Here is a 22890-nt window from a genome sequence, read left to right on the forward strand (position 1 = left end):
ATGTCTAAAATGTGATAAATAAAGTAAAAAACAAAAACATGAATCCGATGTTATTATTATTATTGTAATTTTAAATAAGTAATATAATCGAGTTCTAAACAGGATAACTTTTCTATTCCAGATTAATTTCACAATTAATCTTAGTTTAAAAGTATTAATATATCTGCACAAAAATACTTTACTGTTCCTTTAGGTGACATCTCTAAGATGAATGGGCGTGAACTAATAGATAAAGGTAATGATGTAAGATGCAATCATGCTAGGCGAAGGAGCATTACTGATGATGTGTTTCACAGTGGTTTTTGTTTCAGTAATTAGAATATTGGTCTTGGTTGTGATCAGAGTCCCTGGGTGCGTCTTGAGGGTCACTGTGGTGCTGGTGTTCTGTTCTTGGTCTCAGTGGTCTGTAGCGTTTGCCAGAAAACACGTTTGGCCGTGCTGAGGGAGATGAAGGTACCAAGGAATTTGAAGGTTGGCACCACTGATGCAGAGGGGGCCAGGTCTGCACCGCTGCTCCTTTGTTTTCCAATCTCAAAATCTCTGTAGGCAGAGTCAGTCGTTGTATCACAGGCAAATGTGATGATGGGATGTCCAGGATGATAGTGCTGTATAGTCAGTAAAAAGCATCCTCTCAGAGCTCCTCTGGTGTTCTGTGGCATCCTCAGTGGACCACTTTGCTCTGGTAAGACTGCTGTGTGTTGAAGGTGGGAGCGAGACAGCCTGTGCTGATCTGGATAATGGTGAGACTCAAAGTTGGGGACATGGCTGGTCTGACAGTGTTATGCTATAGCTGCCTGTGACAGGACACATCTGTCTGCTATTCATCACCTCACTGAAATGTGGTGCTGGTCCCTTCTGGAGCATTTTAATGGAATTATCAGACAAATAATAACCACAAAAGAAGCTCATTAATCTGTTTTGGTGACTGAAATTCATAGTATTTTATTAGTCTGTTGCTAATAAACCACCAGGTAACTGTGTCTGTACATTAACACCACCGCTGGCTGCTAATTTAACACACCACTTAAATATGATAACTTCTCCAAGAACCCTAATTCAGTGGCAGCCAAATCAGTAATATTTAGGCTTCAAAATGCAGAGTCCAAAAACAGCGAGTGACATCATGGGTACGACTTCCATCTTTTAGATACAGTCAGGATTCAGTGCTACCTGCTGTTTGGTGACGCTGTGAAAGAAACCAACTCAGGTGCATAGCTAAAAAAAAAAAGAGAATAATTGAACTCCTGAGTTTATAAACTTTGTTGCAAGTGTGTGATCTTTTGCTATGAAATAAACTGATGTGCAAAAGTCTTGAGCCAACCCTCATTTCTTTATATTGTGCTTCCAAGGAGACACATGTCCTTTAAAGTTTGGAGAATTATTCCAGAAAGAAACAACAGAAAGCTGCCTCAGAGTTCAGACTGTAAAAGAATAAATCTGGTGACACATTAATTTTCTAGCCAATTATACTTGTATAAACTCTTTTTGCCTCGTACACTATATTTCCACATGTTTGCGAAATATGAAGAAATGAGGAGCTGCTCGACACGTGCACAGTTCTCCGCACTGTCTGCCTTTGGTGCATCACTCTAAAAATCTCCACAATCCACCAAACTGTCTCTGGCTGGATGGTCTGTTACAAATAAACCAAAAACAAACAAAAGGCCAAGAAATATTATACAGTAACATTTAATCATGAAAAGGTCGAGTAGAGACCATAGAGGGACGAGTGTCCATTCAAAGGGGCGCGATAGGAGGAAAATACGGCACACAGCTAAACCACAGTCTTTTAAAAAATAAAGTCAGTGCACAAATAATCTTACAAAGATTGCATAATATAAAGAAAGGTTATAAAATTTCCCAGAAATAGTGCAATTTTACCACCACCAGGAAAATAAAATAAAACCTGCCCCAATGTCGATGCCAGTCGTCTAAACGCTCCGCCGGAGAGCATTTTGGTTTTCGTCACGCGAAACGTTTTGAACTAAATGCTCTGCGGTCTGGAGGCAGGGCTCGGAGTGAAAAGAGAGCAGATGTTTCTGGATGGCTACATGTTACTGAGACACAACACACACATGCAAACAAACTCTTCATTGCACTTGGGAAAATGAATATAAAATGAGTTTCTATACAATAGTGTATATGGGACAGTCCAGAGAGGCCCACCTGTCGATACTCAGCACACACATTTAACTTAAAGCAGAGCCAGTGTTTCTACTCAGTCTGCGGACTAAAGGCTACATGTGTGCACAAACATACCCACAGGGCTTCAGTTTTCACATTTAATAAGGACATAATAGCAGAAATCCCACTCATTTCCTCCACCAAAGGTATATTTCAATGTTTCTTGTATGTAATACATCTTTACAAACACAGCTCTGACACTGAGCTCCTACTCACCTCCAGTAAAAAGCGCCTTACAGATGAATGGCAGCTACTGCATAAACACATAAATGTAACTTATCCCTGACACCTCAAAAACAGAGTCACACACACGACCGGGCTCAGGAAAGGAAATAGAATAAATGCTGGAATAAATGTTGCTAGCTGTTTTCTGAAAATTAGAAGAAATCCAAGAAAAGGTAATAACTCTGTGCTACAGAGTTGGACCACACCAACACGCCAGCAACACACAAACACACCCACACATCCTCTGTGAGCTCAGATAATCCAACTGTGAGGACTGAGTTTGTGATGTTGCTGCACAACACTTCTGTTCCAGATATCTGATCCACCCCTGTGCCGGCACATCATTCTGCAACGCTCTCAAATTAAATAAAAATACATGTACTCATGATCTGCAGAAAAATCTCCCTCCTGACTGCATTTATGATCACTAAAGAAATAAAACAAACATCGTAAAAAGTGTCTTAAATTCCCTTTAAGCCAAAATCCTCACACCTGAATGTCATGAAAGAATTACAATTTGTCGGTTTGCTGATAGGTAGTGCACCAACAATGTTACTCCCTAGTACAAATCTACTAGATCAGAGGTGTCAAACATAATGTGAAGATTAAAAGAAGCTTTACAGCTTGGACTGCGTTTTTTGCTTAAGAAAGTAGAGTCTGACTCGTCCAGTTCCTCTGAGCCAGAGGTCACTTTACCGCCTTCTTCCTAAAGCTAGTTCTGCCCCTCCAAACTAAACTGTGCCTATAAAGTAAGGAGGGTTTTTCCTAAATATAAAACAATTTGGCACCACTTTCCCTAAAAAAAAGAACATATTTTAAATCCCTCCCCTCTTTTCATGAAATGACTGAAATAACAAGGAAAGAGAGATTTGTTAAGTAAGGTAGCATAGACTTCTTATTGCCTTTAGTGTATGTGGAGTAATTGTGTTTACATGCATCGTCACCACCTAAAAATCCCATTCTGATCCAGGAGGAATCCTGGGAAAATGTGCATTTTTTCCACTGTGCAAAAAGAAGAAAAAGTAAAATTCTGGGAATTAACTAAAAGTTTCTGTTTTCATTACAGATCAAAGTCCAGGCAATGATCAGCTGGTACTTTCTTATTTTACAGACTGATTTCTTTAAGAGTTTAAACTTCTTCATACCAAATAAAAAGGCAAAAATCTGCTTTCTTTACACGTTTGTAAGGAACAGCATCAAGAAAAACTGGACCCAGAATCTAAAATGAGTTTGACACCCCTGTGCTAGAATACACGCACAAACACTATAAACAGCACAATATACACACATCAAATAAGCTAGACAGAGTTAACAAAACACAGCTGCATGATCCAAAGTGGCACCAACGTGAAACACGAGTGCTGTCAGGAGCTCCACGGAGTGGTCACTGAGTTACGAACCCTCCTCTCACCGGAGGCCAAGCGTACATTCAACATCTGTTACGAAAAGAACGCCTAAACGAGCCCCGCCTGGATCCAACGTCTAGCGCCACCTCGGAGGTCGTTCGTCTCTCTAGTGCCATGAGATGAGGGCGGAGTGCTACATGTACTGGTGTGCATATTCTACACTATATTCCTGCATCCTGCTGCCGGGCGACGCTCATCGCTCGCCCCAAAGAATCCAGCTACCACTTCTGAAAATAACCAGCCTCCTCTTTGTGAGCGTGCATGCTGAAACACTATGGAGAACCAAGGTCGAGGCGTTAAGATGAGGATGCTGCTGTAAGATGAGGGGAAGGGACTTTTTTCTTCAGCCTCAGAAGAATAAAAAGCAAACACGGTGTTAGTTTATTTTTTTGTTGGTTTTTTTAAAGGTTTAAAGAGCTGTACCATGTCTCTTTAGGCATGTTAGTAGATAGGCGTTCACTTCACAGGCTCACATCAACGACAGAGCGATTTCTGCACGTGCTACCAACACTAATAAACCAAAGATACTCGTCAGTGCCAATACGTGAGGAGGTGTGGTTCAGAGATGTGCTGCTTTGGTACCATTACGATTATGGACGGTAGTAAACAGACAAACAAAAAAAAAAAAAAAAACACCCAAAGAGACGAGAAAACACATTTACAGTAACACTCCTGCTCAGGAGGACAGACGGAAAGGATCACAAAGCTTATATATATATATATAATTTTTTTTTTGTCATTTAACGGACTCCCTGTGAAGATAAAAAACATTAGAAAGAGGAGTAAGTGTGGCATCAGCGTGCTGAGAAAGACTGCAGGCCCCTCGGTCAGTGCGAATCAGAAAGCACCGATGGACGACAGCAACACACACATGCGCTCCCACAGGAAGAGGCCACAACAGCCCAAACACACAGTCAATCCCAGTGTATGCAAGGCCCGCCCCCTCCACCCACACAGGTCTGACGATCATTTTAAAGGCGGTGGGCGTGCAGTTTGTGGGGCAGTGCTGGCGTGAGCCCTCAGGCGCTGAAGCCTGGCAGTTTCGGGTTTCTGGTCAGTTACCGGGCAGCTCCCTCTCGGGTGGAGTTCAGAGCTGGTGCACGATGCTGTCTGTGTGGTTGACCGAGACGGAGCCGTCCTGGCGCAGCCGCTGCCACTGGAAAGTTGTGCTGAGGGAGCCCACCTCGTCCTCCTCGTTCTCCTGCTCCTTGGCAAACTCCATAAACACCTGCAGGACAAAAGGAAACAAGGAAAGCTTGGAGTGAAGAATCCAGAGGTCCAGTGGAAGTACAAACTGACCGCCTGACATGTAAGCCTACCTGCTCTAAGGTGGACTGGGAGAAGTTGTACTCTTCAAAGTTGAAGGTTTGCTTGGCTGACGACACAAGGAAAGAAGATTAAGTACACGGGAGAGAGAGCAGAGCTGTGGAGGAGAAACGACGGGTCAGCACTCACTCACCGCTCTCTAACTGGGAGAAAGACTTGGCCAGCGATTGGACGTCCTCCATGGGGATCTTGTAAACCATCAGCGTAGCAAAGCTGGAAAAACAGCACACATACATACAGAATTAAACTGGGACACACAGAGCAGTAGCACGCGTCTGTGTTTCCACAGCTCTATTTTCCATAATGCTTCCTCCTCTCTTTTTTCGCTCTTAGTTGACTTTTAGTTTTGACTCTGAATCTAATCAGTGGTATAATAAGCTACAAAAATACATATAAAAGCTCATGTTTTGCCTCATTTATTGATTTCTAACATTTTTATTTAAGCTTTTTATTTACTTCTACCCCAAAAACAACCTCGAACACCCACACGTTGAGCACAGGATATCTACTCCCAACTGTTATTTTAAGGGAAAAGTTAATTTTATTTTACTTTACGAAGTGTTTAACTTCTTAAAGCTCGACTTCCACGGTTCATTCTAACGTTTGACACAGTTTTTGTGAACAGCTGAAACTGGGTCGTTCCATTAATCATATTTTAATCACAAGCACGATTCTGTCTTTCAGTCAGGACAAAATTCTTACTCTGGATTTGATTTTTGCTTTCTCAGTTTTATAAGGTTCACTGCTTTCCTTTACAGTGTGCTGTTGGCACTCATTAAGTGTCCATCACTGTGTAGCTGAAGTGGAAGAAAGACAGGTGTTAATCAACTGAAGCCATCTACAGGAAGAAAACACTGAAGGTTTCACAGCTGGACTAGCTGCTGTGGAGTTATGTGACCGCATTCCCATCTGGTGCTCTCTTCACCGCCATCGGTGCTCGCTGGCTTTATGATCAAAAATAGGAGGATATACATTTTGGACTGCCTTTTAAAGAATTTTACAGCTTGTCCTACTGATAAACACCTTTCCCACTTTCATTCATACTGCACCAAAGTCCATCCATTCAAGTAATGAAGAGTTAAATGACTGAAAAGTTGCAGCTTTTTTCTTCTCTGGAGATATTTATGCTTTTCTATTGTGGCCACACAGATGTCTTTCATTAACTACAGCAGCATTTCTTTATCATGCAGAAACACTGAGACACACTTGAAACTGCACAAGGATTAAATGTGACAGAAAAAAGGATTTTTACCAATCCAACTCACTTAAGATCAAAATGGGCTGTAAAACGAGTCTGACATCCCTGAACTGCACACAGACACAGACAGGTCAGGGCTCACCTCTCCTGCCGAGCGGCGTGAGGGAATATCCGTAGGATCTCCTTATGCAACAGCGCCACCTGCTGGAGCCCCGTCAGCTCTTCTCTAAGTTTCACCTCCAAACTGTAACCGCGGCCATATTTTCCTTTTAAATGTTGGATGGAACCGATACATCTGCAGTAAAGAGACCAAGCATTAAGAGGCATTATGCCGAGACTCGGAAGTTTGAGAAATTATCGAGAAAGCAACTGTGGAGCGAACCTCAGCTGCCCAGAAACCATGATGGCGACGCGGTCGCACACAGCCTCGGCTTCCTCCATGTAGTGAGTGGTCAGGATGGCTCCGCGCTGACGGTTCTTAAAAGCGGCTCGCATGGCCCTCCTACACGAAGGAAACGCTTCTTTTAACGGTAGCATTGCTTATGAAATTAAACACATTATTTGGCAGTGAAAGAAAAGAAACATTTATTTGAGAGAACTTCAGCGCTTCACATTTGAAACAAGAAAAAGGCAGAAAAATGCTTCTGTAAGGAAAACATCGTCTCACCACATGCGCTGTTTGGACTTTGGATCCATCCCTGAGGAAGGCTCATCCAGTAAGACGATCTGAGGATTCCCGATCATGCTCAAGGCAAAGCACAACTGCAGACATACAACACAATAATATCATACAAATACTGTAAAACTATAACAGAAAAGATTCGAAGTACCTCATGTGTTTCATGACAGAACATACATTTAAGGCTTTTACATTTGAAGTGAGACGTTTAAACGTCACTGCCGCGAAAAATAAAATGAAACTTAAAAAGCTAAAATATTCTGACTCGTTAGGAGTAAAACGTCGATTTTGCTGTTAACGCCAACAGGTTTCTGATAAATACTTTATTATCAGGCAGGATAAACACAGCATTAACATTATAATCGAGCAGACTAATAGGCAAGCCGAGGGTCTCCTCACCTTCCGCTTGAGTCCTGCAGACAGAGTCTTGGCTTGTTTGTGTAAGTGGTCCTTCAGCTCCAGAGCATTCACCACACTGACAGCAACGGCAGACACACAACAACCGTTATTAGCTTTACACTCTCTCTCTCGAAAAGATTTAAAGATCTACATCATCTTTGACTGTCTGACTGTTAAAAATAGAAATCACTGTGGTCAAACGTCAGGGGGAAACCGGTACTGAGGATGAGACCGAGACTTTACCGTTTGATGATCCCCGGCACGTCCTCTCCTTTCAGGCCTTTAATGGCGGCGTAGATCTCCAGATGCTCCTGCAGAGTGACCCGAGGCCACAGAGGGTTCACCTGTGGACAGTAGCCCACGTGCTCCAGAGGATTGTCCACTGAGCGAAACTCAGTGCTGTAGTCTCCCAGCAGCACCTGGACCAAGACGAGCAAAGATTCAGAGTGTTTTCTTGGTTTAAACACATGAGTAACATGACTGAAATTATTAAATAAACAGACCGAGGAATGCTTCAGTATCATCCTACTGTACCTGGCCTGCAGTGGGGTCAGTGTCACCTGCCAACATGTGCATGATGGTGCTCTTTCCTGCTCCGTTGGGGCCCAACAGTCCAAGAACTTCACCTGAGGAAACAGCAGGGTAGGATTCAGACTGTGGGTGAAGTCGGCCGGTTGGGAACCACGCAGCATAAGAAAAAGCAGCAAGACTAAGCGTACCTTTACGGACACAGAAAGAGACGTTCTTTGTGGCCAGCTTCCTCTTCTTGCTTAGAGAAAATCCTTCTCTCCTGCCCTTGTACTGCTTCTTCAGGTTACTCACAACCACGACCGGTTTCTAAACAGACACAGAAAAGACAGAAAAAGGAGCAAAATGCCTTCAGATCACCGACGAGAAACAAAACACTAAAGATGCCTGGCTAAATTAATCTTTATTACACCTTGACTCTTCAACAGGGACCAGGGACTTCAACAGCATTCTTAATTTATGTATTGTAAACATTTACCTCTTCACAGGACTGACAGCTGAGGGCCTCTTTGACTCTGGCCCTTTCCATCTGGACATCTTCGTCTTCATTCTGGCCTTCTTCTAGGTTCCTCTCCACCTTGGCCTTGGACTGGGATGAGATCCTGTGAACATTTTAAAAGAAAATTAGGTCTGCTGCATTTAATGTAGGCATCAAAACCTATATGTTTTTACTGCAGTAAAACGGTTGCGACCACATTTTGTTCAGGGATCTGGGTAACTCCAAAAGCCTCACAAACTTTTCTACCTTTATCAAAACAATAAACCTCAGTATAAATAAACCAGAGGTTCCTGTAATCAGAGTTATGAAAGCGATCATCACCTGCAGAGCTGATCATTTTTCATCGTCCTTCCTCCAGAATGGATCTCCAGCCAGCGAAGCAGGAAAAGCAGAACGATGCACTGGAGATAAGGCTGAGCACAGACACACAGTTACAGTTAAATACAGTTCTGACATTTGTTTATCACATTTTTCCCCCACGTTATGAAATATGATACATACAGCTAAAACTGAAATGAGCAGGTTCTTCCACAGGAAGTTCTCCTCGTAGACAGTCGGGAGGAAGGTGGCCTGAGAAATGGAGAAATGCTCTCAAACATGACTCCAATAACGGCCTCAGCCCCAATGATATATGATCGTGTATTTATTTGAAAAACACAGCTGTATGCTTGACAGAGAAAGCAGCTGTTGCCCTGAGCTCCTACCTTGGTGATGCAGTTGAGACAGCCCATGAGAGGGTACAGCGGGTTGAACAAACACAAGACGTTGTGCAGGGTTCTTGTCAAAGCTGGATTGTTGTTTACGAAGGACAACTGAACCACCGAGGCTGACACGACGCACACCTGAGGTACAAGCAATTTATTTTTAATAAAGGTTTCAATCTAAAGCATTTTTGTTGTCATGTGAAGAACAAAGAAAAGAAGAAGAAAGAAGAAGAAGAAAAAAACAGCAGCAGCAGGCTTGTTCAGGATCACATGTTTGAGTCTCACCATCATGGAGATGACAGAGAAAAAATCCCTGTTGCTTTGGACTCGGGCGAAGCCGAAAGACGACACATAAGTGAAGAGAATCATGGCTGGGCTGAAGCCAACGGTGCAGAGAACCTAAGGCGGGGCAGAAGCCATGAGATGAAGTCACGTATGTGTTGTATTACAGAGGAATAAAGTCTTTAAGCAGCTGGACGCACCACCGCAGAGAGGTTGCTGGAGTTGAGCAGGTTTCCGGTGTGGAAGGAGAAAAGGATGATGGACATGAAGGACAGGATGAGGTAATAGAACGGGATGTCCACCGCTGCCTGACCGCACCAGTACGCTGACGGTACGAGACCAGAGATGCGCAGAGTTGAGCGACACTTTATCTGCAAAGGGGACAAAACCCCCAAAACAAAACAGAGAAGTGACGAGAAATGTGACTGTGTGGCCCGATGTTCTCACTGTACCAGACAACGTTTCTTTTTCCCTCTAAATCTTTTGTTGAAAAGATGAATCTGTTTTTATCTCTGTGACTAACTGGTTACCTCTCGGTCTCGAGTGTGGTCCATTGCAAAATATGCCGGCATTCCAGCTGCCAGCATTCCCAGTATGATCGCCTCTATGTACACCAGCGCGTAGGATGTAGCATCAGGGATTTGCTGATGGGCATCACAAAGGGAAAGTTTAGTGTCTTGGAAACGACCTCTGTTATCTGACTCTATATTTGTCAAAGGCACTCACATATTCAAAGGGTTTGGTCCACGTTCGGATCTGCCCGGTCCCATTCAGACCTCTTAGGAGAGCATTGCTCAGTATATTGACGGTCATGGGCAGGGAGTGAACAGTCGTGCTGTTAAATGCAACGCTGTATCTGAAACCCTGTTAACAACACATGAAACAAAGTGTCAACAGCATCATGAACTCAGCACTCCATCTAAACAGAAAGCTCTCAGTTAGAGGAGCCAGCAGCCCTCAAACAAAGAGCACTTTGGCTGCAACACGAGCACCGTGACACATTAAATGTAGGTGGAGGTGCTCCAGTTTCATCTAATCTGATATCAGTAATTAAATTCAATCTATGCAATATTAAAGTGACCTTGCTGGATCTTGTTACGTTAATGGCAGCGCTGTGGGGAGCCGCCGCCATGTAGTCGCTCTGCTTCATCATTTCCACTTTGATGTCCTGAGACTCGATGTTGTGGATGAAATCGGAAATATCAGAGCCTGTAGGTACGAAAAAGGCACGGCTAAAATCATCCATACAACCATTTTCTGCTGCGTCACAGGGGCAGCGGTCCAAGCAGAGATGGGCAGACCTCCTTCGACATAATCTGAGTTTGTTGCCACTCAGCGTGAGCCCAGACACCCCTCAGAGGAAGCTTAATCAGCTTGCAACTATAAAACTGCATCATGTAGAAGCTCATACGTGTCAATAAAAACAATTTAAATCAACATCAAGGAGGTCGGTTAAATTACACCCACGGGACATATTGTAATGATTATGGTTAGTGGGATATTTCACACTCGTGCAGAAGTGCGATGCTTCATCACAGTGTTTACATCATGTTGTGCTTTGTGATAGAGCTGAGATCTCGAGTCTTATTCAGGGAAAAAACCCACTGAAAGTGAAACAAGCCTTTTAACTCAGTTACACAGAAACCGTCAGGCTGCCGTGTTTGTATCTGTGACACTCACCAGTTGAGTTCTGAACCAGGAGGCTTGTGGCGTATCTCTGGGGCGCCTGGTTCCTCCTCAGGAGGTAAATTGGCAGAAATTGGCGGTCTGAGGAGTGAATCTGGATGTTTCCTGTGGCCAGCGACAAAACCAGGACTGCAGCCACAAACACCAGGAACAAGGCCAGACTGGAAGAGGAGGAAGGGGGAGGTTAGAGTCAGGAAAGTCTCGATAAATGGGAGGAATAAAGCCTCAAAACACATCCCTATTTCTGTGACTGGACAAAGAGGCAGAAAACTATGGATGTCATTCAGTTCTTTAACTCTAAGCTACAGGAGCAGATGGAGCATGTGTGTCCATCATATGACAGATTAACATACAAACAACAAAAACAAACAACATGTATTGTATTAAGGTAATAAATAAGAAGCCCGGTTTACCCATGATATCTTCAAAATAAAGAAATTGGCTAATAAAGTAAAATAAGGAGAACACTCACGTGTAAATGAAGGCCTTCCTCTCCCGGCACATGTTGAGCATGTGCAGCCACGCCACGGTGCTGAACTGCTGCCGCCACAGGGCGTGACCCGTCACAACGTCCGACTTTGTGTCGGAGAACGTGAGCAGCCTCTGGTCCGTGTCGTCCAGGGATGCGGTGTCGCACTCGTTGTCCGCCTGCTCTCGATTAAACACGCTGTAGTCTGAAGACATGAAACGACTTTTACTCAACACCAGAGCTCCTGCAGACTTTTTCCATTCGAAAAACTGAAATCAGCAGCAATCTTCAGTTTGGCGACACACTCACCAGCCTGATCCACTTCAGCCTCTGCCTCCAAACGTAGAAAAACATCTTCCAGCGTTGTCATGGAAACACCATAGTTGACTATTCCCAGTCTGGGTTGAGAGTCGAGCTCCGAGAACAGGCCTACGAAAGATGAATTCAGGACCGCTCAGCGCGCTGCGTGGCTCACAGTCAAAGCTGAATCATGACTGAGTCATACTCTATTTTTAAAATACTGTCTGGATATTTTTAAAGGATATTAAAGAAACCATGAAGGCCAGGAGTAAGTAAACTTTCCCCTTTGAGCAGGAACAACTGCTCCAGTATCACTCTGCTCTGCCCCAGTGCAGATTCAGAGGTTCAAGAAATTGCTTTATTTGCAGTCGATTGCTTCGGAGTTATGATTTTTAAAAACATTTTTATACAATGCACAATGTCAAAGCAAGGCAGGTAAACCAAAAACTGCTGATGGGCACATTAGGAGTACATGTGTGTGCACAGCTGCATGCGTGTTGCTACAGAAAGCAGGCAGCTATCAGAGAATCAAGTCAGGATAAATGTGCAAAAACGTGACCCGACTGTAAACTAAAAATATAATCAGTACAATTTAATGCTCAAAAAACAAACACGCACAAAGGAAACCTCTGTATGGTCGACTCGTGTCATGATTTTTTTTTAAATGTGACCGACGGACGTTCCTGTGAATCGAACCTGGGAACGTGTCCATGCTCTCGAAGGGCAGAGTGAAGGTCAGCTCCGCCTCGTGCTGTCGGGATAACTTGGCTTTGGGAACGTGCTGCTTAACCAAAGACGTGATCTTCTCTGCGTCACATGCCTCGCTGATAGACATTCTGCAAAGGATGAAGAAAAACATCTAAATCTAGTTCGATAAAGACGCCCGTGGTTAATACACGTTCTAAACTCAGCAATAACAAAAACAATCGAATTAATTATTCCTTTTGGGTTCTTGTAAGAGTCAATGAAGGGGTCCTTGCCTTAGATGATAGCCCACACCGCACTTGATCTTGAGATACAGAGAGGAGCCAACACACTTCAGCTGACCTTGAGAGATCACAGCTTTGCGATCTGCAGAAACAAACATTCAAAAAAAATAAATCAGACATGTTTTCAACTCGCGTGGAGATAAACCTTTGTTCTCATATGGGTCGAGTATAAAACTGGAGCTGCTGCTCGGTTACATAAAGCTGTGCTGGTGTTTTCTGCTCGCCTCTGCACCTTGAATCTCACTCTTGAAATTCTCCTGCAGCAAGGAAGGCAACTCAGCGCTGACCTCATGATGAATAACATCACCAAGCTGGAGCATATGTCAGCAGCATACTTTAAAATATGCATACACAACAAACCTGAGTGAAAACTGTTCATCCGGTCAAACGGTTTTATTTTAAACATCATCAAGAAAGGCGGAAAATTTTCTGCAACACCAGCTCCTGATTAAAATATTGATTAAGCTAGAAGATCCTGAGATACCATCATCCAGGATAAGAATAAAGCACAATTTCTGGTCTATATTTCCAGTCCAAAGTGTGGGTTTGTGTATCTTACACAACAAGGAGCATTCGTACCAGCAAGGATGTCTGCCTCGTCCATGTAGTGCGTGCTGAGTACAGTGACTCTGCCGGCCCGGCGACTCTTCAGCAGAGACCACACCTGGTGCCTGGAGTAGGGGTCCATGCCGGCCGTGGGCTCGTCTAAGAGCAGGATCTGACAGAAACAACCACAAACTCACGTTATCCAAGAAGGACTGGTGTCTGGATTCGAAAAATTGAAGTAAGATTGCGCACAGGTACCTTTGGATCTCCTAGGATGGCGATGCCCACAGACAGTTTCCTCTTCTGGCCTCCGCTCAGATTCTTGGCCTGAGCCGTCATGATTTTCTCCAGGTCCAGGTCCTTCAGCACCTTTGTGACCTGTCAGAGAAGGAAACATCACACTAAGGCTCAACAAGCACAGCTTTTTAAACAACCTCAAGAATGTCACATATTCTCCTGCTGAAAGCACTAATGCACATACATGAAAACTATGACACCAACATGCTCTGGAGTTTAGCCACCTTCCACAACTTTCTATGAAATCTAAATCTTAAGGAAAATAGACGCAGACCCCATCCGTGTGTCATTTTTACTTTTTAAACAGTGGATTTAAAGACCTTCTAGAAGCAAGTCTCACAACTCTGCAGTCATCTTTACAATAAATTTGATGTTCCCATCTAATTTAAAGCATCATCACTTACTGGATATATTAAACTGTATGAATAGAATCACCAAAATGTGGCAAATTTGTTCACAAAGAGCGCTTTTTCTTATACATACTTCTAACTTATACTTCAACTACATCGGCGCTTCATTAATTAATCTCGGGGTCTTCAGTCTAACCCCCCAGAGCACTGAACAAATGTCAGTCTGATGATTAGCAAAGAACATTTCTAATCTACCTACAGCTTTGCTGTGGAAACCACAGATTAGGATGATAAGAAGACGTTTGCTACCACACACCCTGAAATTATAGGAAATGAAACTACTGTGTGTTTGTGCATATGCCAGTGCAGCAACGTGATTGGCTGATAGTTTCCTGGTTTCTGTGGGTTATTAGCTCTGTGGTGATAGGTTTCATCAGCTAAAGATGAAAAGAGATTTCTTCTCAAGATTCGCAGCCACTGTTCAAGTTTCTTCTTGCCGTCGAGTTTAAGCACATTTGGTTTATAAGAACTACAAATCACCTTTTAACGTCGATCAACCCTGGTGTCGAAGGTTGTCACCGGTAGGTTTGATGTCATGTTTCAAATGTATGTTTTAACTTTGATAAATGTCAGAATGTTTCAGACTTTGCACTGCGGGAACATTTCGATTGTCACATTTACCTCAGCGTCGATGTCTGCTCGTGGGATCCCTTTGATGGCAGCAAATATCCTCAGGTGCTCCTCCACCGTGAGCACATCAAAGATGATGTTGAACTGAGGGCAGATTCCCACCAGCTGCTTCATTTCGGACGCGTCGGCAATCTCTGCCACAGGCGAGCCGTAGATGGTGGCCGTGCCGTTCGTCGGCGGGCAGATCCCACACAGGATGTTCATGAGGGTGGACTTTCCAGCCCCGCTGTGTCCCAGCAGAGCTGTAATCTGTCCCTCATAGATGTCAAAGGTCAAACCTGAGAAGGAGAGGTAAAGAAACAGGAGGAGATACGGGATGTTATTTCAGTCCATTGTAGGAATGTGGAAAAATATCTAATCTAACCATGTAAATCAGGCTTTCTGCTTATTACTGCGGTTGGATCTTTAGCCCACATTATACAGCACCTTCACATGACTCATGCTGTAACCTTGAACAACATGTATAATCATAGAAAAGCACTCACCCCTCAGAGCCTCCACCACGTTGTCCTTTTCTTTGTACACTTTGCGGATGTTATTGATGCTGTTGGAAACAAAACGAGCGAGCAATGAAGAAACAGTGAAACTGAAAGGAGAGAAGCGTAAACACAGCAGCAGAGTCAGTTGAAGAGCAGCTCTCAGGTTACAGGCTGGACCTCCAGGCTCTCCTCAGCTGATGCTACAGCTGAGCCTAACGCTGATCTACCCGAAGCTCTCAGGGCCTCCATCTCTCAGTCCTCTGAATCCATACTTTTAGTAAAGGTACTCTGTGAGCACTGACATAAGAATAAAATGAAATATTGGTAAGTTCAGGCTTTTACCGGATGGCTTCTTTCCCTCTGAACTCGGGAGAAACCGGCTCGATAGACTCGTCCCCACCAGGAGCGCCGTTCAGCTCAGTGTCGTACACCGAGCTCACCTCAACATAGCGCTTTCTGTGTTTGGACCAATAGGACGGCTTCAGGAAGTAAACCAAGGACCTCCGCATTCCAAACTCACCTGCGTATCAGAAAATCATCATGAAAACAAAATGAAAACACAAAACAAACAGAACTGCTAACCCAATCAGCTTCGACCAGCAGTGGGGCGATTTAATGCTGCAGTCAATTAAAGCAGCACGATCAATGTGGTGTAACGCTAATTGAAGTACAGATGGATCTGCAGAGCAGTGCTGCACACACTCAGTGGGTGAAAAGGGAAACATCTGACAGTTTATTTCCTTTTTTTTTTTTTGGAAGTTAAGCTTTTAATGAAGAATCAGCCTCAGTACAGCTGCAGGGCAACGTTCAGTTTGCAACATTTTATGAAACTGTTGAAACAAATATGATTTTTTGTCTGTCCCCATCTCACAGCGTCGTAGCAACAGTCGTCTCAAGGCACTTTATATTGTAAGGTAAACACAACATTTAGGAGAAAACCCCAACAATCAGGTGACCCCATCTGAGAGACCGGTTGGGTAAAAACGAGTGTATCAACATGTCAATCATAGCATAGCCCCACCCTAAATCCTCCCCTGCTTCCTGTCGTTTACAAATCAGGAAAGCTTTATTTTTATGACTCGCAGATTAAGACAAATACAGGTGTATGTGCAGAAGTCAGTTTAGATTGTAGATTAGACACATGATAATGGAAGAGTGACAGTTTATTTCCCACTCGCTGCACAGCACACCGCTGGAGGGCTTTTCAAACTTGCTGTGGGATCTCAGCTTGTTCTTTTCCTCAATGCCCAAAAGCTTCTACTGATCTGTAGCGCAAGACATGTTGAGGAGGTCATTTTAACCATTTAAATCAGCTGTGTTGGACCAAGGACACGTCCGAAACTTGCAGGACACCGGCCCTCGAGGCCTGGAGTTCCCCAATCCTGAACTAAAGAGAAAATTCAAATGGTTCCTGAAAATTTTACATCTTTGGCCTTATGACACATGGGGGAATAGAGGGTAAACACTCTTTATTTTCAGCTGTTTTGCTACTATGTAAAAGATAAAAAGGTGACTACAAAAAACACACTTTTACTAAATTAATAGCTGCTGGATTTGTTCTGGCAAAAACCAGTGTTTGACCGCACTGAGTTCAAATATTTTTGCACTTACCAGGCAGCACCTGGTCCAGGTAGGTAGCCAGCAGAAGATAAAGGATGCAGTCCACAACCAGCATCAGCAACGGCACGTACAAAGGATGAGGCCCGTTAGTCAGAGAAGAAAATACAGCACCGTCTCCCTGTGCCTCCAAGTAAACAACCTAAAATAGATATTAGACAAATACGCACTGAGATCAGCCTCGGTGGCATCTACTGCACAAAGCTTCATCTTTCTGAAAAATGAAGGCTGGAAAACTGCAGAGATTATATTGACATTTCTAGCAAGCTGCAGAAAGAACCTAATATCACTTATGATGCAATTAATAGAAAAATGATCTAAATTAATTCAATTAACAAAAACAGGATCAACACTGAGGTGAGAGAGGACTGCAACAAGCTGCTATTTAATTTATTCCAGAAGGAGAAAAGTACTCCAGAGGAGACCAGAGCGTGTTTGTACCTGTGCAATGCCGATGGAGAAGGCACTGGGCGACAGCAGGCACAGAAGCCACACCAGCGGCTGTGGGAAATCCTTCACGAGGACGGTGAAGAGCGACAAGCAGCCAAACACCACCGTCAGCATGGATCCCACCGTGCTGGCAAACTTGGGCTTCTTAAACAGCGGAGTCAGCATGAAGGAGAAGAAGATCTGTGGAACAGAGTCAGGATATGGATGAGAGGAACGAACGTTCACTACTAACAACACAAAGGCTGGAATCAAATAGCCACAGCTATATGTTATTTCTTTATTTCTTTGCTTTCCCTCCATCCCAGCTCTACTCACTGATGATATTCCATACAGGAATATGAGGAAAAAGATGACAAGGAAGTTGCTGTTAGGAAACAACGCTGTGTACGTCGCGATGATGGCCATCAGGATGGACATGGTGGTCACCAGAGCAGCGTACAGGAGGCCCCATGATAACCTGTCAAACCACACGTACACATGAACGTGAGTTTCTTTGGTCCGAGTGTCCGAATGTGCAGCGGCCGAAGCCGTTTCTCCTCACCAGAAGGCTGTGTCGTAAAGCCCCATCATGGTCATGGTGTCTTTGAGACGATGCTCTTTCTCAGCCGCCACGTTGACGATGAGGAAGGTGACAAAGGGCGTGAAAGCCAGGACCAGGTAGATGGAGATGAGGGCGTGGGGGAACTTCTCAACCTCCACAGAGCCGGGCTGACCCATCATCACCGCCTTCAGTTCGAGCTCGCTCAACACCGAACGTTTTGTCTGCATCTGAGCACAAAAGATGATAAAAGAGTTTAAAACTTTTTTCAGTAACGTAGTCAAAGAAAATCCATGTGTGAAAAATGCAGTTCAAATGTCCGAAATTCAACAGCAGCTGAGCTTCAGCCTGTCTCACCTGAATAATGGCTGCGTCGATCAGAGACTGGAGGTGAATGAAGCCGGAGTACCAGTAATTTGCAGCCCTGCAGTTTACAGAGCTCGACAAGCAGCTGGCTGCAGGAGACGAAGCAACGACAGCAATCAATCAAAATGTATTTGTAAAGGACCTTTGTTAAAGGTGATTCAATATAAATCATAACAAATAATATACAATGACCATCAATATAGAGTAGATTAGAAAGATGAAACATCACAGCAATAAAATAACATTTAAACTAGCTTTTCAATAAAATAATACAAGGAAAGATTAAACAAAAGTAAATGATCTAAAAATCTAATATAGTAAAAATAGAATAAATATACTTTAAGTCCAAAAAACTAAAGTAAATGTGTAAGAATCAATATAAGTCCAGGCTAAAAGTTTGAAGATTTCAACACTTCTGTTTTAAATTTGATCATTTCTGTATGAAATATAAAACAACACCACAGCACGTCACACATCAGCTCTAAGAGGGAATCATCTCTTTTACAGTTCTGTTCATCTCTTCCTCCACTCCATGTGTTCTTCCATCTTTTTATATTCCTTCATACCAAAAGAGCTACAAGTCAGGATCCAGAAAGCTGAAGCATGTTTAAGGTTTAAATCGACTTTTTCTCTCCCTTCAATGTCTGATTAATGGAGAGGAAACACTTTCAGATGTTCTGGGTGACAGCCAGATCCAGTGTTGATAGTTCCCGCTTATTTTCCCTTCAACATCTTCATAATAACAAATTATTAGTCCATGTTACGTTCCCCTAAGTGTCCAGGTGAAGCAGGGAGATTAACAAAAAGTGGGTTTAAAAAAAAAAAGGAGCTAAAAGGAGGCAAAACTAAAGGAAAACCCAGAAGTTGGCCACTAAACAAAATAATAAGTCACCAACGCCCAGGAGTAAGCAGCCTTTAACCCTTAAAAAAACAAAAAAGAAAACTCCAGCAGTAGAAGGGCGGCACCTACAGATGGAGAAAGAGCAAGACGCACTCACCAGGGCAAAAAAGAATAAGTACCAATCACAGCAGAGCATTGCTGCGCCCTGCCAGGGCTACAATGATAACTCATTTAAGGATTTTACCACCAAGATCATGTGCAATGCCCCCACTGACTGCTGTTTCTTTTAAACCAGCACGAGTACTTTAAACGATTCATTATGGAGGTTTTTTTTACACCAAAGGACTCTTTCAAAGGCAGTTAGCAGCACATCTGAAGATGTATGCAAGTCTACAACACAAATGAGCTTCTGATCTGTCACTGTGAGGGAAGTGTAGAAACTTTGTACCCATTTAAAATAAAGTTGAGCCAATCCATAAAAATAAAGCGGGAGAAAGTATAATAGTTTCAATAATTAGGCTTTACCAATAGACTCTGTGTAGTCACTGGGTAAAGGCAGCTGGTTGTGCGGGAAACGGAGTTTGTAAGATGTGGCCGAGCTGTCCATGAACACGACGCCAACGTAGCTGGAGGGCTCGTAGAGGCTGGCGTTCTCCAGATCCTCCTCACTGGAGAACATCTCCAGACGATCCTGCATAACTGAAGGAGGGGAAAAAATGCTCGGTTTGCTCTTTTCGAACCCTCTGCACAAACCTAACGGACACAGAACCCCGCAGATGGTTTTCAGACTTACGCATATTCTGAGCCACCTCTTCCATGATGTAAGTGGTGATGTTACTGATTGGTGTGTAGCCGAGGCCTTTGAAGAAGTGGCTGTCACTCTCCAGCTCCGTCGTGCTGATGCCGCCATAGTAAACATGAGGATTCAGGGTGCTGATGAGTATCAGGAGCCCCAACAGGAGCAGAGGGAGGATCAATTCCTGCACAGACAGGGACACAGAAGGAATGTGAATAGTTTGCTCAGTAAACCCTGATATCCCCCAGGTCAGATCAGATATAGCATCGTCTCTTAAATATGTTTTCTTGTGTATGTCCAAAGCATTACAACCCAAAGTTGGTGAAAATTCATGCTCTGTGGGACAGGAAATGAATTTACAGGTACATTTTAGTGAGAAAAGACATTACTTTCACTGATGACTGCATGCACGCAGCGGCTCTAACTGCAAAACCAAACCGCGAGATAAAAAAAGAAAAAAATTATATTCCTATTGATAAACAACCTGTAAGGCTGAACTCAGAGGGGGGCATGTCAAGAGTTTGAGGCTTGTGGTAGACAGTACCAGAGAAGAGAGATGATTATGTAGTGTGAAGCATGTTCTAGGTAATTTGGCATCATCTGTGTACAAAACTCAAACTAAATATGGTGTCAACATTTTCTTCTCCCAACTAAAGCTCAAGTTTCCTGTTGAACAACTACACTTCTCACAAAAACACTGCAACAGATTACTAGATTCTAAAAATGTAGAACAAATCCAGTCTTTGGGGTAACGGCGGGTCTGTGAGTGAAATAAACAGGCTGTATTATTCACAGCGGAGCTTAGGGCGGCCCTGACTGCTGTTGAAGATGGAGGCGGTCCCAGAGAGCTCCAAGTCAAAAGAAAAGCTGATACACAGGCACATAAAAAATGCATAGACGCAACTTAAAGCCAAATAAAAAATGCATGGTCTAACAAAGCAGAAATAGAAAGCAGAAAGAAGCAATGGAGCGGCTTCAACTTTTAGCGACTTTTAGCACACAGGCGTAAAAACACGACCTTTTCAATGACTTAGTGACACAAGCCGAGACTTCCCCAGAAACCAGAACACACCTCGACATCAGGCTGCTAGATTATGGTAAAAATCGCATGTTTCAGAAACTCTGGAAACATTAGTTATTTATTGGATTTATGGTAAATGGCCTGTATTTATATAGCGCTTTACTAGTCCCTAAGGACCCCAAAGCGCTTTACATATCCAGTCACACACACATTCACACACTGGTGATGGCAGCCACATTTAAATAAAATGTTTCTGCACCTGCAGGCTCTGCTGCTTGGTCCTCCATTTGATGAGCAGATTCTTGTAGAGAAGACTTCTCGTTTGGTTCCAGACTCCAGCGTCTCTTCTGTACATGGGCTGCATGCTCCCAGCATTCCTCATGTGGATAACGTACGGACGAGAGGTCCTCTCACTAATCCTGGCCTCAGCTGCAAGGGACATAGATGGCAGAGAAGAAATTAAAAGCCCCGGACATTATGCACTCGAGCAGGAGGACTTAAGACAGTGAATCAATACAGCAGGTCTGCAGTTATCCCGCAGACTAACTGATGCTTTATTTCCCTCTAGCATCTTAAAGGCTGCTTTGCTTTGTGATGATGAAAGGATTAATATTAAACTTTCAGCTCGTTCTGACTCCAAACTGCTGCAAAAAATATTAACAAATTCTCAGGGGGAGGATTCATGTATGTGACCTGGAGGCAGTTACTTTAAGGATGTCTGTTCAAACTGCAACATATTCTGATGATTTAGGTTTCCCAAACTTTGTTTACATTTTGGATGTTTTACCATCTAACTCTTGATTTTCTTTATGAATGTAAAATCCAGTGACGTGGTGTTTATGTGTTCGTTACGTTACTGGTCTGCACAAATACTGCTGACTGAAGTGCTGCCTATCTGGGTCTTTTACAAAAGATTTCTGACAACAAGAGCATCATGTTGGTGGTTACAAATATATAGTTATAGGAAATTATTTATTTATTTTTTCCCTGACTGATTCATACAATAAACTTTCATTTGAAGGACTTTCCGCTCTGCTTAGAGTTTGCTGCAGTAATATATAGTATTATATATTAGTTAACTAACCGAGACCCAGTATCGGTGTATACAGGTGTACTATGACACCTGTCAGAAGTTTCTAATAAAGCAAATTAAACCCGCTTTCCTTGTTTTCGCCAACAGCGCTCCGATGTTAGCTACAACTGGCGCTAACCTGCTACCTGCTGATATTTCCATATGCTAAAGAAGAAGAAAAAAAATCAACAGACATTAGCGTCGCCGCTTCGTCCTCACCCGGACCGGAAAACAGGACAGGTGTAGGCAGCTGAGTGAGCTAGCCTCTTCACAGAATTAACCGCGGCTGATTGAGTGTATTTTTCTAATCTGACGCGCTGAATGGCAACACAGGCACACGGAGCAGCATCGAGCTAACAGGCTACAGCTGCCAGCGTGTGTACGCCGGGCTAAAAACACGTCCGCTCCAGAAAAACAAGCACAGCATACTCACGTATGAAATACATTAAGACATATCCTTCCTCAGCTCGCGATTTAACGGCATTACATTACAGATTTTATTTTGTAAGTATCAGGTAAACACACCCTTAAACGAGCTGGTTTCTTGCGTCTCTACTTCCTTCTGTCAGATGCAACGCCCCGAAATGTGATGTCGGCCAATCAGATTTGGTCTCGGTGATGCTGACGCAAGTCTGCGCCAATCAGAATGCAGCAGCAGGCATTTATTTTCATTTCACAAACAGAGCATGTCGTTTGATAAATGAAGCGAACAAATATCTCTTGTTTGGGGAAATTTTCACTTTAATTAGAAAAATAATTTTATTAAATCATAGCATTAATGCCAAAGGCTTAGCCATAAAATTTATTACAAATCACTTAAGTACAATACAATTTCTAGAAAGTAACAGGTGAAGTAAGCTACGGATAGATGACAAATTAAAGGAAAAAAACACCCCGTAATCCTTCACGCCTGCAGTGCGTAGACTCGTACGAGCCATCTAATCGTCCCCGTA

General features: G+C 43.3%; 1 protein-coding gene across 2 annotated transcripts; it reads right to left on the reverse strand.

The window, feature by feature from the left end:
* Positions 1 to 1673: 1673 nt before the first annotated feature.
* On the reverse strand, positions 1674 to 22523 carry abca5 (ATP-binding cassette, sub-family A (ABC1), member 5). Of its 2 annotated transcripts, none has more exons than XM_085417122.1 (38): positions 22463 to 22523; positions 21125 to 21294; positions 19842 to 20028; positions 19574 to 19747; positions 18199 to 18296; positions 17845 to 18071; positions 17619 to 17760; positions 17295 to 17483; positions 16848 to 16995; positions 15579 to 15756; positions 15243 to 15301; positions 14749 to 15035; positions 13679 to 13798; positions 13454 to 13592; positions 12866 to 12956; positions 12582 to 12721; positions 11895 to 12014; positions 11589 to 11790; positions 11111 to 11277; positions 10512 to 10639; positions 10157 to 10294; positions 9961 to 10074; positions 9631 to 9801; positions 9434 to 9547; positions 9149 to 9286; positions 8946 to 9014; positions 8766 to 8857; positions 8424 to 8547; positions 8137 to 8254; positions 7952 to 8043; positions 7661 to 7836; positions 7418 to 7493; positions 7007 to 7101; positions 6722 to 6841; positions 6482 to 6634; positions 5275 to 5354; positions 5135 to 5190; positions 1674 to 5043 (listed from the first exon to the last, which is right to left on the reverse strand). In XM_085417122.1, the coding sequence occupies exons 2-38, from the start codon at positions 21245 to 21247 to the stop codon at positions 4903 to 4905; spliced, it is 4986 nt and encodes a 1661-aa protein (XP_085273248.1). In that variant the 5' UTR covers positions 21248 to 21294; positions 22463 to 22523; the 3' UTR covers positions 1674 to 4902. The 2 variants fall into 2 exon arrangements, with proteins under 2 accessions (XP_085273248.1, XP_085273247.1); XM_085417121.1 differs by having other exon boundaries at positions 22371 to 22508.
* Between the last annotated feature and the right edge of the window lie 367 nt (positions 22524 to 22890).

The sequence above is a fragment of the Rhamphochromis longiceps genome, linkage group LG8 (assembly GCF_057381845.1).
Source record: "Rhamphochromis longiceps isolate RC_006_pf linkage group LG8, R_longiceps_female_GT1.1, whole genome shotgun sequence".
Lineage (NCBI taxonomy): Eukaryota > Metazoa > Chordata > Actinopteri > Cichliformes > Cichlidae > Rhamphochromis > Rhamphochromis longiceps.

Excerpts from the sequence above, each read along its gene's own strand:
- abca5 (XM_085417121.1), bottom strand. Across the intron at positions 9,287-9,433 it reads TCTCTGTCATCTCCATGATG|GTGTGCGTCGTGTCAGCCTC; the intron begins GTGAGACTCAAA and ends CTTGTACCTCAG. Across the intron at positions 8,044-8,136 it reads CTCTTTCTGTGTCCGTAAAG|GTGAAGTTCTTGGACTGTTG; the intron begins GTACGCTTAGTC and ends CTGTTTCCTCAG.